Raw genomic sequence first — 16,005 nt, forward strand, 5'->3', positions numbered from 1 at the left:
TTGCTACTTTACAAAGAATGAGATAATAAAGCATGAATTGTTTTCTTTCACCCAAGGTAAATTTACTGGGGATAGCAAAGCATGCTTAACACTGAATGTGCACTTTTCTAAGATGACCTGTTGAAAAATCATTTCTTCATTAATTTTGGTGTATTCTTTTCTGCAGTTCTTTCTGTGCCTATAAACTGCCACTGACATGCAAGACACTGAGTAAGCACCTGCACTAAGCAAATTCATACCTTCAATCTGATGCAGCATTTGTACTATATTCTTTCTTGAAAGAAAAAGAATTTCACCCCAAATTAGAAAAACTATGAAAATGTTAATTGTATCACACCAAATTTTATTTTTTTCATACAATACAGTCAGAAAAGTTGAATCACAGAGGTGACATCTTTTAGAGATGGATAAGATTTGAAGTAAATAAATGTAAATGAGAAAATAGCTTCCAGAGAAATCGTGCTGGGATTGCTGGCTGCAGAAAAAGCTGGTCTGAATTGCTGGAGGCAGTAGGAAGAGCTTGGGACTCTGGAAAATATGCTGTTCTTGTTTTTGTTCAAATTCAGGCACCACATACTACTTACCTTTGCAGCCATTATAGACTGTAGACCCAACTACGGGCTGAATTGAAATGAGAAAGCCTGGTATATGCAGGATTTCCTCTTTGCCTCACAAGCTGTTCCCAACCTAACCTTCAAACTTACAGTTGGACTGGAGTTGGACAACAGTACAGCATAAATAATATTTCTAATAATGGACCCAGAAATGTTGATTAGCTGTATTTTTTTGTTTTTAGGAAAATAAGATGCCTCACTGACACCTTGAAATGGTTAAGACTGCTTGGGTTTCAAACATTTGATTCATTATTTATTCAACTGAGTGAAAACCTTTACCATATTTTCCAGACTATAACTCATGTTTTTTTTTAATTCTCTGGCTTGTCCTGTGACTTACATAGTTAAGGTGTTAACTTGCTGTCATTCTGTTGAATAGTCATTAGTGTTAGATGGCTCTCTTGACTCAACTCAATAATGTAACATCGAAAAAGTACAAAAAAAACAAAACTCCTATTGTAACAAAAGTGAAAATTCAGCCCAAAAGACAGAGCTATACTGCAGACTTCAAAGTGCAGGTAATAAAGTCTGCAGCTGAAACAAAGTTTGGAGTGTCAACATTCAGACAACCTGAGAGGAGGAAGACACAGTGCTTCACCTTCTCCCCAATGTTGACATGGATGAATGAATACCGTAATGCACTTCTGCTTGTTGTTATGCCTAGACCATGTTCTTCATAGGATAATTTAGAATATAATTAATATAATTACAATGCGACCTATACATACAGCGACTTATATGGGTTTTTTCTGTTCAATAAGGTTGTTTTTGATAAAAGTGACTAATATTCCAGTGCAACTTATAGTCTGTAAAATACAGCATTTAGAAGAGTGAAATCTGATTCAGCACTTGTGTTTGGCATATTCGCTTTTTGTCATTAGCACGCAAAGAATGTTGGGATATTTTGGGCCGATGCAACAAATCAGCCTTCATGTCCTGGTGAAAGGCTGCATTTAAAGGAGCCTTCGAAATGGGACAGCCTTGATGCAAAACTGTGTTGCCATCTGCCTTCAAATGCACCCTTCAAAAGATGCAGCCCCTGAATTGGGACACAATCATGGAGATGTAACCTGATTAGAGTTTCTTACAGTTCAAGCTGATTAAAACATCTCAAATTCCGGGTATCCACAAAAAACACTGTAACCTCTATTTTAAAAAAGTATGGACTTTCCAAGAGAGTAGACTGCTGAATGTGATGTGAAATATATTCTGGTGTCAAAACTCTGACCTCTGAATCAATTTATGAGCTGAACATTTTGATGTATGAATGATAATGATATGGTGTAGAAGGAGTCAAAAAACAGTGGAACGATAACAAAGAAAAAATGACCCACATATTGTGGGATTGTTTGTTGCACAGAAATCCCAGCAATAATGCAAAACTGTATGTAAACAGAAAGTATAACAATGGCCTTTTCATTGGCGATTTCAACACTATTTAAAGTGTACTTTTCTTTTGTACGCTGTAATGCGATTATAAACATAAAATTTCAAGTTCTGCCAGTCTCGGTTCTTGAGAGCCTCCGGTTCAGCCTGTAAACATTTCTCACAGTCGCTCTTGGCTGGGACAACACAGGATGTGATGAACCGCCTCATGTGCCTTTCCACTGCCTGCACCTCTGTCTGCTGCCACGGTGTCCTCTTCTGGGTACTTTTACCTGCAAGTGAGAATTAAAAAACCCATCTGTAAATAAAATATAAGAGTGCTATAATCCTGAAACTTGAAAATTCTGTATGAATAAAGGTATATGCCAATATCTGACTGTCAAAGCTCCACTTCACCCTCTGTATCTCCATCAGTGAACTGATAGCTGTTAGGTCTGCCTCTGAAGGTTTTTCCATCACAGGAACTTAAGCTGTAACCTAGAGCATCTTTCCTTGCCTCAGGTTTTTGAATAAATGTAGGCTTGATTCCTGGTTAAATCCCACCTTCTCTTCTCCTTTGGACAATTAAATCCTAGTAAGTTATCCTGATTTTCTCCTGCCTTGAGCATCACATTATTTCTCCTCTCACTCAAATATCCTTGTCTCAGTAAGAATGCTTTCACTGATTTCAGAGAATCTTGTCTTGTCTCCTGTTTTCATAGACCTACACTCAGTATAATAATAATAATAATAATAATTGTGGATTTTGCTGGTCTGTTTCTGATATTAAAAATGAAAAATGTAAAATACAAAAGAGAAAATGTAGAATTTCACCTTTGTCAGAGGGTCTCACACTGCTGACTCCTGGAGATTCTTCATCCTTTTCTGATTCTGGTCTGCCTCTCTTGGGTGGTTTTGGTATTGCATTTCTCTCTAAAGATGGTTCTATAGATAAAAACAGCTACAGTAGTGAAGAATATCAAATTTCAATTTTCCGTGTGCAGTTTCAATCAATTTTATCTATTTTTTCAATCTATTTCTTTTTTACAGGAAATTACTGACAGAGATGTACATACCATGGACAGGAGAGCTTCCTTCATTTCTGCTCCTGTCTTCCTCATCAATATCCAGCACTTTTTCTGTTTGAGACATACAAAGTACATGCTATAAAAGCTATAAAAAGAAAAATACTGAATGGGAAAACAATGTTAGATAAACAAAAAAAAAATAACAGACCATCTGGATCTATTGTGATTTCATCCAAGTTCTTCCCATGGAAATGTGCTAATCTTCCTTGCTCGAGTGCCACTAGAACCTTGCTGATCTTTGCAAGTTGCACTGTCTTATTAGAGAGTCCACAGAGCTCACTATGGATTCCAGCATCATGAGCAAGAAAGCTGGCCAGTTGCTCTATCTCTGTGTCCGTCACGTTCAGCACTGTGGAAAGGATGGCTGCATGCTGTCGCAGTTTGGAAGATGTCAGTGACTTGGGACACTTCGCACCACATGCCTTTGCAAAGCCACGGAGACAGTCTGAGCCACGGAAATGTGTCATAGTTTTGGGTCTTGCAAACATGTAACCATTGTCTTTTAGGACTCCACACGCTTCTCTGTGCTTAGCAAGGAGTTCTAATGCAAACAGCATTTTTGGAGTCAGAAGAACTGGAACTGGTCGATCTTCCTTCGCCCAGATCACAATTCTTGAGAAGTGTCTGCAGAGGTTTTTTTCCACTTCACTCAGTGCCCAGTCCAAATCCTGCAGGGAATCAGAGGTGTCCCTACATAAAAATGCAGACAAGGGCATGCTTGCCACTTGTCCTTCCCTGTTCCGGTTAAACAGGATGGTCTGTGCTAAACACACCTTTGTCAAGTCTATCCAGGCCTTTGTAGAAGGGCTTTCAGATAGTGCACTGCTACACTCATCTTGCACTTGATTGAGAAACTGATGCATTTTTTGAGCATCCTCAGTGAAGGGCACTAAGGCTGGAACATTTCGTCTGGCTTCAGCGATGTTCTTGAGAGCAGTCGCAGATATCATCTCATTCCACTGTTCACTGTGGACTTCTTGAAATGCACTGGTATTCTTCACAAGCTCTCTGTTGTTTGATATTAAACCCTGAGCTTTTAAGAGTTTGCTGACTTTAACCAAGGCATTCCCCAGTTTAATCGCCAGTGATGGAATCAAAAACTTGTTAGTATCACTATCGTAGCCACAAGTAAACCTGACAGCTTTGATGGTCTCAGAATATTTCTTTGGATGTATGAAATCCTCCATTGTTTGTAAAGTGGTAACTTTCCTGGCATTGTGAATCAATCTTCCCATTTCTCGCATCCTCTCACGTACATACTGTTGATTCTTGGCTGACATCCCGCCTTTATTCAACAGGTGCTGCCCAAGATCAAGAATGACATAGTCATTTTTTATTATGTCAGTGACTGGATCAGGATTCATGGCACCAATTACTCCCCACAGCTGTTTACTTATGGAGGAAGGCACAGGGGCCGTGTAAGTACACAAGGACTGAACATGGTTCTTTCCTGACTTTGGGGTGACTGATCCAGGTTTCAGTTTACAAGTCTGCATGTGTCGCCACAGCACCCTTCTTATAAAAAGTCCCTGGCAGTATGCACAGTGCATGAAGTCATTTCCTTGTGCTTCCTTAGGCGGTCGCTTACATGGCACCAGTTCACCTTTCCCTGCCTCCATAATAGCAGCATTGTGAGCATAGTTGCCTTTGTTGCGGATGTAATCTAGTTGTTTTTTTCTCTCCTTGGAGCCCTTTGGAAAGCTAACAGCTTTAGCCACATCAGCTTTGGTTCCATGTGCAGTTTCTAGATGCCTTGCCATCTTGGCATAAGGCTTACTGCAATACAGGCAGTAATGTCTCTTGTCATACACTCGATTGCCATTCCTTTTTTGGGAGACGCTAACAACTATGCTGTCATTAGTGCCCTGACTTGAACAGGGTTCTTCTTCTGCTCCACTGCCATCAGATGTCATAGTGTTCCTGTCAAACGTCATTTTGTCTGCTCGTGTGCTGTCAAAGATGGGGGGACTCAGCAAGAAAGAGTAATTCCACACATCAGCAGGAAACTGCCATTTTGTCCTTAAGTCTGGTTTAAGTCTAGCGTCACTTCCGTCGCTTTCGCAGCTGGTATTTGAAGCACAATCATCAGCACTCCCTGACGTGGAGTCACACTCATAATCATCGGAATCTTCAAGACCGGTGTCTTTGATCTAAAAAGGAAATTGAGCAACTTAGACATGTGAAGTTTAAACTTAACATAATCCTGTAGTAGTGCAGTCTAAGAATACAAACAGAAGCCGCTCAACATAGCATCTAGCCACAGACTATAAAACATAATCCAATCGCTATATTTTTGATATGTAAGGCAAATAGTTCACTTATAAACACACTGTCTCTGTGAGTTTGTTTAGTAATCCCTCAGAACTCAGTTCAAAAGTAAAACCAAACCAAAGTGTACTTTGCATAAACAGTGACATGAGAAATGAAGGTTTGAGTGAATAGAAAGAGCTCATTAGGTTAACAGATATTGTTAGTGATCTTGTACCTGTTGATGAGCGTTGCTGGGACTGGCAGCAGCCATATCTCTCTCTCTCTGGCAGCTGAACATGATGGCCTCCTTCCACAGCAGGGTATGTGGTCATCTGCAAAGACATAAAGACCTTTTCAAAATACAAAAATATCAAAACACAGTTGGTGTATAATATTTAATTACATCAATGCACTGTGTTCAGAAAACACATGCCGACACACACCAGTCTTCAGTGGAGAAATATAAATGTTAAATATTTCTTCTGCAGAATATGTGTACTTGAATCAGTGATCCACAACAAGATGATGAAGCATTGATTTGATCAGATCCTTCTCGGAGTAAAATTCTCTTTTCAGCTGTCTCCAGGCCCTGCGTCATCTCCAAAAGATCTGCACTTTTCAAATAATTATTACTAATGATAATTTCAACTGGCCCCTCTTGTGGGACCAGGAAGTAGGGTTATTCCCTTTAATGTGGCGGTTCTCCTGATTTAATAATTGTTTTCACCTGCGCCTCGTTTTCCCGGCAGGGCTTCTTATACACCTGGTGGTGCCATTGGCATTCGCCAGGTTGTCTGTTACCATACTCTCCAGCGAGGGAGTACACCAGAGAATAGACTCTGCTCTTCCTAGTCGTCTAGGAACTTACGACTAGGACTTTCTTTTACCGGCATCCGCCCGCAGACACTGCAGGAGACCAGGGAAGTACTAGTTGTGCCTAAATGTTCTCCTGTCATTAATACAGACTGGTTTTTGTTTTCCACTGAGCGAAGCGGCTCAGTTCCCTGTGTTTTTGCTTCCCTGTTATCCCGAATGGAGTGGGGCTCATGGGGCGTGTTGAGTGGAACAACGGAGATCCCGCTCGCAGGAGAGTTGTGAAGTATAGCTTTCTGATCTGCATGTTGCCGGATGTTGTTCACTCGACTGACCTAGCTCTTCAGGGACATCTACTGGTTGTATCTAGTCATTTGTCTGTGTGAAATAAAACCCCTTTCCCCTCAGTCCTGTGTCCATGTGTAGTTGAAGTCTCCTCCGTTACCAATCCATGACACGTTGTGTTATATTGTGTTGTGTTATCTTGCATTATGTTGTATTGTGTTGTGTTATGCTATATTGTGTTGTGTTGTTATATTATAGTGTTGTTATATTGTGCTGTTATATACTGTTGTGTTATATTATGTTATGTTGTGTTGTTATATACTGTTATGGTATGGTATGTTATCTCAGCCTGCACTAACCCAAACTCGGGCGTGTTTTCAGTAAACTGCATTATGTGACTAAGGCTGGCTGATCTTTGCAACTATGTGTAACTATGATACAGTTCATGGCGCCTTTATACCGCCGGTCCTTCGTGCTAATGACGCGGTTATAAGCTATTGCATTTAGCGCTGGTTTGACATAAGCAGCTCTACACGGAGAAAAGTGGCATTTTACACAAGATGCGCGCTCCCGCGGACCGCAATCTGTCAGTACCTGGTAGTCCAGCAGCCCAATGTAACCCCTGGTTTTAGTGACAGGCTACCCTCAATAATCTGGACCGAGTGTTTCTATTTGATTCAGGTGCGAGCCACATCTTGGGGTCCTAATCAACCACACTGAGCTACCATGCTGCATGCTGCATGTGTGTGTTCTGCAGGCTTTCTTTGACCTTACTGACACTGCAGAAACTGTGTAAGCAGTAGGAACAAAACTGATGGATCTCACCTACAAGTGTCAGTGAGGAGCCATGATAGCCTGGAGACCGGATACTTCTCCATCCACTCTTCTTCTTTGGTGTTTTACGGCAGTCGGCACCCTCCAGTTGATTACTGCCACCTAATGTCTCTACTCTATACCACCGTCCAATGTTCATTATAATTTATAAATATTATATTATATGTCTTTATTTTTATTATTACCATAAATAAGTTAGTATTTACTATACTGGAACAGAGTTTTCTACATTCACATAAAACGAGATAAAAAATAAACTTAAATAAAACTAAAACACATGACATCATGACGTAAAAGACATAACTAACCAGAGGGAACTCTAGAGTGTACAGGTTATGATAGAGAGAAAACCTGCAGTCTGACATGGAGGAAGAAAGGGACCCAAGGAATATCCGACGATGATGCAGCACATTCAGCAAAGTAAGACGTTCCCCATCCATGGCCGTATTTAAAGAACTGATCCAGAATGATTCATAGTGAATGTGATTTGTTCCCTGTACCAGCTCTGTGCAGGTTGTTAATGAAAGAAGAATTTCCTTTTTTGTGTTGAACTTTTTTAGTTTTGTGGAGTTATTAAAAGATATATTGAATATCACTGACAGCAAAAAAAACAAACATTTTTACCTTTTGCTTTTTTACTTAAGTACATTTCAGACCCTGTACTTTCTCACTTTTACTTGAGTAAAGGAGTTGAGTCAGTACTTCTACTTTTACCAGAATCTTTTTTCACACAAGTATCTGTACTTCTCCTTAAAGTATAGAATGTGAGTACCTCTGATAGTTGGTAACCCACATAGTAAGTGCATTTCCACAACCTTTATACTTCTAACATCAGTGAGGTATCACTGATTCCTCTGCCTGATATTCATACAATCCTGTTGCTGCTGTTGCTTAGATTGTTGTATGTCCTCTTGGCTGATATGTAGCACAAAATTAATTAGCAGACTGACCTTTTCTTACTCCATGTTAATACTTGTCCCCATGTCATTCCAAATGAATGCACTTACTTTTATTGACTGATCAGAATGTTATGATTTTTTAGTGATGCTGCCTGATTGAGTTAATACCAATGTGAATAGGTACACTGGAAATATCCATCCATCCATCTTCTATACTCACTTTGTCCTTAACCAGGGTCACAGGGATCTGCTGGAGCCTATCCCAGCTCGCTCTCGGGTGGAAGGCAGGGGTACACCCTGGACAGGTCACCACTCCATCGCATGGCCCACTGGAAATATGTCTGAAATAAATAAATATTTGTCTAACGCACTGCAAAAAATAAATATTATTTGGAAATAACTTCTCCCAACTATCTGCAGGACTAAGGTTATAGTATGCTGACAAAGTACTGCTTGTCCCGCCAGTGGTCATTGACCTTTACATGTGAAATACGCCAACTGAATTCGTCAAGAGGCCCCATATATTAAATATTGATAAACATGATTCACTTCCACACCTGGGACCATCCAATACTGCTGATTGAAATCAAATATTAATATTTTAAATGTTTAGATTTAACAATAATGTGACTTATTTTCATTAATTAGAATCAGCACATGATAATGATTGATGAGGCCTAGAGGAAGACCAAAGAGGAGGTTCTTGGATGTAGTGAAGGAGGGCATGAGGATAGTTGGTGTGGGTGAGGAGGATACAGAGGATAGGGTTAAATGGAGGCAGATGATTCGCTGTGGCGACCCCTGAAGGGAGCAGCTGAAAGGAGAAGAAGAAGAAGAAGAGGCAGACATGATAATGATTGATGCCAGTTTACTTTGGTCAGTTCAACTCTACCAAAATGTGTAATTAATCAACCAACATTGTAGTGTTTATACATGTTTATGTTGCTTATCCTGTTTTACTCAATTCTTTCATCTTTTCAGCCATTTTATTTTATTTATTTTATTAATGCAGTCAATTATTTACTGCAATCATAGTATTGGACGACACACTTGAAATGCTTTATGTTTTTGCTCCTGATGGCTTTTTTAAACTACCTGGTCCTGTGAGAACATGTATTTTAATGTTGACATTGATGGAATAATAAAGTTGAACTTTAACTTGTTGACTAACATTATTTACTCTTTAATTCAAGTTTGGTACTGTTATTGATTTAACCTTCACACACGCACACACATACACGTCAACAGGTTTTGTAACTTCAGGGACATCTGATCAGTGAAAGTCAGAAAGCCTTGTCTCCAGCTCACTGGACAGTTCGCTCAGGGTGCAGCCTTCTCTTTTTCTTCAGGCTTCCATCATGTGTTTCCAGTCCAGGGTGTTTGTCGTGACTCTGCTGCTGCTGAGCCTGACTGCAGCTGCCCCGACCCAGGATGAGTGTGCTCACATGAACACAACCCTCTCATCTGAGGATCTGCCCATGGTATATACTGTTTAGCCACACATATCTTATTTTTTACTACATGTTTTTTTCATGTGGCTCTGAATTGATGTCTATTTGATTGTTTAGTGGTTACACTGGTCTACAATGAGAAAGCCTTGGAAATGAAAGTAGCTAAATTTTACCAGAATTGGGTCATTAATAAAGGAAAATTACATCCTGAGTGTTAATTGGTTTCATTTTCCAAGATACAGCTTCAGGTCAAAATTGCTTTAAAATAATTCAAAATAAGGAGGGGCATGTGTGATTATGCTCCATAACCTTTCTGCAAAATGTGATAAAGCATGCTGTTTTTCATGAAAAACTGACCAAAATGTGGGTGGGTTGGTCCTATTGCTGTATAGCTTCACAGACTATTAAGATACAAGCTCAAAATTATAGTTTTAAAGCTTACAAATTATAATGTGAATAATGTCAGATATTTCCAGAATACAAGCTCTAACATCAGATTAAATGATGGTTCCATCTTTATTCTGTATTTAAACTGCTTTTTGGCTAGCACACTGCCAGGACACAGATTACTGCTGATATGTCAAAAAGGCCTTATCTGGCCAAGACAAATGGACTCTGCACGGCAGAAATGGTTTTGGTAGAACTGGTAGCTTAGAGATAAACAACAGACTTTAATGAGTACCTATTCTCATATTTGGGCTTTTGACACACGAAAAACCAATGGAAACATCTATTTGGTTATGAAGTAACTGTGTATTATCTTGTATTATTCATCACACGTTTATAAGCTTCCATACTGTCTAACAACTGTTGCTGTGTTCTAAATGTCTGAGAATTTGAACCTAGAAACCAAAGTGGATAACCTCACCCAGACCAGTTATTCACAAAAATCAACACCAAAACCTTGACATTTGCTAATAAAAGACCAATAAATGACAGGTAACAATCTTTAGTATCAAAGTGAAGGCACATTTCTAAACTTTAATGTGATACCATTTTCATTGTTTTGCCGTGCTTTGTCGAGAAGTTACGAAGCATTCCGTGAATTCCACCCACTGCATGTGTGACAGGTCCCGGGTGGTAACCGGAAGAAAATACCACCATGATGACAAAGGTGCCTTCTGTGTAGTTTGGTGCAGCAGGACCTGAGTACAGTATTCTTCCACCCAGTCCAACAAATGCACTGTTTCTTCTTAGATCTTTGGGAAGTGGATCCTGCATGAGGCCTATGTTTCACCCAGCCATAGCTACTACAGCCTGAGACTGGAAAACATCACCAGCTCCAAGACTGAATTCATCCCTTTAGACAACAACCAGACAGTGAATTTCAAACAGGAGCACATGAAGTAAGTGCTGACAAAAAATAGTCTGTGCAATGTTCATATGAACAAATGTTACATTTTTAAATTAGAAACAGAAATGAAATAAAATTTCAAAGAACATCATAGTGCTGGACTCCACTTTCACACAAACACACATATCATTGCAAAACCTTATAATTGCATAATTCTTGTGCAATGTTTACTGTGTTAACAGTCAAGATTAGCCTATTTTGTAAAAGGAAGGTAGCAGAGCTCAGCCAATGTTGCAATGCAGAAACCAAAACTATTCACCATTATTTCAATGACCATGAGACGCTCAGCTGCCTAACAGTCTCTGAATGACACTACTGGTCACCCAGTTGCAGTCTGCATTATTTGAAAGCATGAATAATGAAGTTTTTTTTTCTTTTGTATACTTAGGGGCATCACGTGCTCCCGCTATTCAGTGAATTTCACTGTAGTTGGAAATACAATCCAGTACACAGCTGCCTGTAAGTCAATGAATTATCAAACAAATCATGAACATTGATGTCTTTCTTTTGTTGACTACTAGAAATCCAAGGCAGATAGCAAGTAAGATGTGTTTGAACTCCAAGTGTGCCTGAGGTACACCGGTATGAAGTGAAAAAGTTGGTGGTTTTTATTTTATCCAAAAACAACCTAGTCAAATATTCATCTGTGCACCTTCACAAAAACATTGGTTAAAAGCAAAGTGACTAACACTCTGGGATAATAAGAGAACTAGCATAACTGACAAGCTATCTGTTATTATATCTGTTATTATTTGCAGGAGCTTCCATGATTTCTATTTTTTCTGCACTTTAATCACCATTCTTCACCAATATTTAAAATCAGTTTTCATTATTGATATCTGTCTCATCACTGTCTGTAAAACTATTCCTTTTTATGAAGTTTTATTACTCCAAACAAGGAGATGCATAAACGTAAAACGTGCAGCAAAGCAAATAACCTAAGATAGCCTCCTCCAGCTTTCACTCGCTGGCTCAAAGGTCGGCACTGTTAGTTAGTTGACTGTTGATCACTGATGCCAGTTTTGCAGGACAAATTTAATCTAAATTTGAATCTGATGTGACAAAATTGAAGTGATTCTGTCATTTGTGATTGCAAATGTGGTGTGATCAGGTCTTAATGTTGTACAGGCTGCCATAAACTCTGCTGCGCTTGAGAAGTATGGAATTACAGTTATGACAGAAATACTGAATGACTGGCCGAGTAGTACTTTCCAAAGTGATTTGTAATTTCTAGTTGTGTTTTGCTGACTGCCTTGGCTGTTTTCCATGGTATTCTCATAACATAATGAGTACAAAGGTAGCAGGGTATACCGTCTGTATTTATAGTTGTCTTTTCCTCTCAGCTCGTAATTCCACATTTAAAATTGACTTCCTGAAGTCCTGTGATGACTGTCTGGTGATTCGCTACAGTGTGAAAGGGACTTGGGAAGAGGCCACTTATCTACTTTTCTATAGTAAGAAATATGCCAACTCACTTTTGTTTCCTGTTTTTCCTGGTAGAAAGAAAAGATGTAATGATAAACTTTTCCTTGTGAAAAGCAGGGGTAATGGAGACAACAGGCTCAAGAAATTATAGTATGGTTTTTAAGTAACCTTTAGTAGCTTTTAGTATCACATTAGAAGGATCCTGTCTTGAAGATCTATTTTTCATGATACATACATATTGATGTATTTTTTCTGAGGTTTTTGAAGGGAAGTGATCATGCATTGTCATGATCTGGATAGCTACAGTACATTGAAGGTTGAAAAAACAATTCAATGGAATTGCAAAGCAATTTATTTCAAATGAAAGTCTGAAGCATCATTTGCTAGAAACTTTCAGCAACAACACAAGTTTCTACACATACAGTAATCTGAATAAAGCAGACTGCTGCGACACACAGGACTTGAGGTGATATCCACTTCATTGTGTTTTTTTTTTTTATTCAGAAAAGACAGAGAAAATGGCCGACACAGACCAGGAGAGAGTCAGACAACAAGCCAAGTGTCTGGGCTTCCAGGAGCCTCCACAATTCAGCTATAAACAAGCAGGTTTGTCTACAATGATGCATACTACTGAATACTGACTAGTTGGAATCAATCATAAGCACTGGTGGTAATATGGATTGGGTTAAGCACATAGATTAATAATTGATGATAATCATAATAATGATAAGATAAATAAGAAGAAGCAATAAACCTTTGTGGGAAGCTTGTTACAAAAGAATAATACCAACTAAATAATAAAAGGGTTATCATGCATGTCAATCTGAATGGGTTTGCATGGTATTAAATGCTGAAACAAAATCAATACATGGTAGGTGGATGTATGGCTTAGTGTTAAGTGACCAAGTGTATGGCTGTAATAATATAATCCATGCTGCATCCATATCTGTAGGAAAACTAGAATGGGTCAAGAATGGAGTTGAGCTCAGAATGATGGAGGTGAAGGCAATAGCCATATAATCATTTGCCATTGTGAGACAAGGTATTAGCATGACAGAGTCTCAAAAATTTAATTTAACTGTAAATGACATAGGCTCAGAACAACTAGAAAGAGATACAAAATGACCATAAAGAGCATCCTTTATAGGTGATTTGTGTCCTTATGGCAGGGGTGGGTGGAGTTTTATTTGTACTTAGGGGCCACATTCTCTCATAAACCATTCATGTAGGGGCCTTAGATGCCTTTACATCAGGGGTGGCCAATCCTGGTCCTCAAGGGCCACTGTCTTGCTTGTTTTCCAACTATCCCTGCACTACCCACTGCTTATTACCTGGATCAGGTGTGTTCAGTCAATCAGAAGCTGGGGGATACTATTTCACTTTGTCTTCCCTCACTTCCACCCTCATCTGAGATGGTATCTTCCAGATCTTTTGGGTGACCTCAAAACATCACTCCCAAAACATTGTCACCACCACAAAAGGGCCATGCATCACATCTTAGGAGTCTCCATCTACCCTCCATCACCATTTTGTTACTGGACACAAATGCAAAGCACGAGCAGTAAGCATTGTTAAACAAAGAGTGTTTACATGATGCAGAACAGGTTACACCAAAGTGGCACTGCTTAAACTGCTTAAACGAGAATATCATTTTCTAACAGCAGTTCCTCCAGCTAAAAAGTCATCTCTGTTTGTCAATAGGGTCATAAAACCATTTAACAGCAGCTTACAAGTGGATCAAATCAAATCAAACTCCAAAGTGGGGCCCAGATTGACAATTGCAGTAATTACAAACATAATACATGACGCACACATTTAAACACTACATGCCAGACCTTGCTCTTCTTTTTCTCTTGCAGAGTTGTGTCCTCAGGAGAGTGATGCCACCCAAGACAAAGCACCAGAACAATAACAAATGTCTTTTTGGTATATCATTAAAACGTACAGCAAGATGTGAATGTGTGTGCAGTAGTTGATACCCAGAGTGCATTAGTGTGGACATATTTGTGAGAAGTGAGGCATTTAAACTAATGGAAATGAACTGAACTCACTTTGAAGAACAAAAAAGAAGATGCACTCAAAGAGAAAAACTTTTAAGAATGCCAAAATTGGACAGGAAAGTGTCAATTTACTCTATGGAAATAAATGTATTGGTTTCAATAGATCTATATGCTTTGTGGCAAAGTCATCAGTCTTCATTTTCAGATTGAGGGCATTAATTTCTTTAATGAGTGGCAGGAGTAAGCAGTTGTTTTTCTTGAATAAAATTAGTAATAAAGTGGGGAAATATAAGTGAAAGTCTGCAAAAATACTACATTTAAGATTAAAAGTACAGATGTATTACCATGAAAAGTAGTAATTTTGCAGAGTGGCCTATTTCAGTGGGAGGGCTCTAATCTAATTCAATTCAATTCAATTCAGTTAATTTGTATAGCACCAAAACACAATTCAATCATCTCAAGGCACTTTACAAAAAATAAAAAACCCAACAAATCCCTTATGAGCAGACTTGGTGACAGTGGAGAGGAAAAACTCCCTTTAATGGAAGAAACCTCCTGCAGAACCAGGCTCAGTTTGGGCGGCCATCTGCCTCGACCGGTTGGAGTGAGTGGATAGAGCAGAGAGAAAAGAACAGCAACAATAAACAACAAATAGACACTGCAGGTTGGTGGGACCAGTAACTGCACATCAGCGATATACAGCTCCAGGACCAGGGACACCTGCAGAAGGTACAGAGAGAGAGCACAAGGTTAGTGACATTCAATGGTGTAATATACATGTGAGGGGGGAGGAGAGGAGGAGAGGGGAAGGGAAGGGAGGGTTAGGTTAGGGGAGCTCAGTGCACCAATGATCCCCGGGCAGTCTCGGCCTTTAGCAGCATAACTAAGGGATGGTTCAGGGTTACCTGAAGCCAGCCCTAACTATACGCTTTGTCAAAGAGGAAGGTTTTAAGTCTAGCCTTAAAAGTACAGAGAGTGTCTGCCTCTTGAACCCAGGCTGGGAGCTGGTTCCACAGGAGAGGAGCTTGATAGCTAAAGGCTCTGCCTCCCATTCTGCTTTTGGAAACTCTGGGAACCACAAGTAGATCTGCACTCTGAGAGCAAACTGGTCTATTGGGATAATATGGTACTATGAGGTCTTTAAGGTATGAAGGAGCTTGATCATGAAGGGATTTGTGGGTGAGAAGAAGGATTTTAAATTCTATTCTGTATTTTACAGGGAGCCAATGAAGAGAAGCTAATATAGGAGAAATATGATCTCTCCTGCTAATTCCTGTCAGGACTCTGGCTGCAGCATTCTGGATTAACTGGAGGCTTTTTATGGAGATACTGAGACATCCAGATAGTAATGAGTTACAATAATCTAGCCTTGAGGTAACAAATGCATGGACTAGCTTTTCTGCACCATTTTGAGACAGGATGTTCCTAATTTTGGCAGTATTTCACAAGTGAAAGAATGCAGTTCTAGAGATTTGTTTTATATGAGTTAAAGGACATATCCTGGTCCTATCCTTCCTAATGACATTGCCTAAAGAAAGCATGTACAGGGTGAACAGAATCGGTCCTAGCACAGAACTCCATAACTAACTTTTGAGCTTGTGGAAGGTTCATCATGGACATGAACAAA

At 39.4% G+C, this 16,005-nt stretch overlaps 2 protein-coding genes across 6 annotated transcripts; one reads left to right on the forward strand and one right to left on the reverse strand.

The window, feature by feature from the left end:
- Window positions 1–1,154: 1,154 nt before the first annotated feature.
- Window positions 1,155–7,298, reverse strand: LOC113144933 (uncharacterized). Of its 5 annotated transcripts, none has more exons than XM_026331257.1 (6): window positions 7,241–7,298; window positions 5,553–5,649; window positions 3,216–5,217; window positions 3,056–3,118; window positions 2,814–2,924; window positions 1,155–2,272 (listed from the first exon to the last, which is right to left on the reverse strand). In XM_026331257.1, exons 2-6 carry the CDS (start codon window positions 5,613–5,615, stop codon window positions 2,049–2,051), a joined length of 2,463 nt encoding a protein of 820 aa, XP_026187042.1. In that variant the 5' UTR covers window positions 5,616–5,649; window positions 7,241–7,298; the 3' UTR covers window positions 1,155–2,048. The 5 variants fall into 5 exon arrangements, with proteins under 5 accessions (XP_026187042.1, XP_026187043.1, XP_026187045.1 ...); XM_026331258.1 differs by having other exon boundaries at window positions 7,245–7,288; XM_026331260.2 differs by lacking the exon at window positions 7,241–7,298 and adding an exon at window positions 6,045–6,474.
- A 2,147-nt stretch (window positions 7,299–9,445) lies between these two features.
- On the forward strand, window positions 9,446–14,546 carry LOC113144550 (saxitoxin and tetrodotoxin-binding protein 2-like). Its single transcript, XM_026330704.1, has 6 exons — window positions 9,446–9,629; window positions 10,797–10,945; window positions 11,342–11,412; window positions 12,297–12,407; window positions 12,883–12,984; window positions 14,238–14,546. Exons 1-6 carry the CDS (start codon window positions 9,507–9,509, stop codon window positions 14,288–14,290), a joined length of 609 nt encoding a protein of 202 aa, XP_026186489.1. The 5' UTR covers window positions 9,446–9,506; the 3' UTR covers window positions 14,291–14,546.
- Window positions 14,547–16,005: the final 1,459 nt, after the last annotated feature.

Source organism: Mastacembelus armatus, chromosome 10, assembly GCF_900324485.2.
Source record: "Mastacembelus armatus chromosome 10, fMasArm1.2, whole genome shotgun sequence".
Lineage (NCBI taxonomy): Eukaryota > Metazoa > Chordata > Actinopteri > Synbranchiformes > Mastacembelidae > Mastacembelus > Mastacembelus armatus.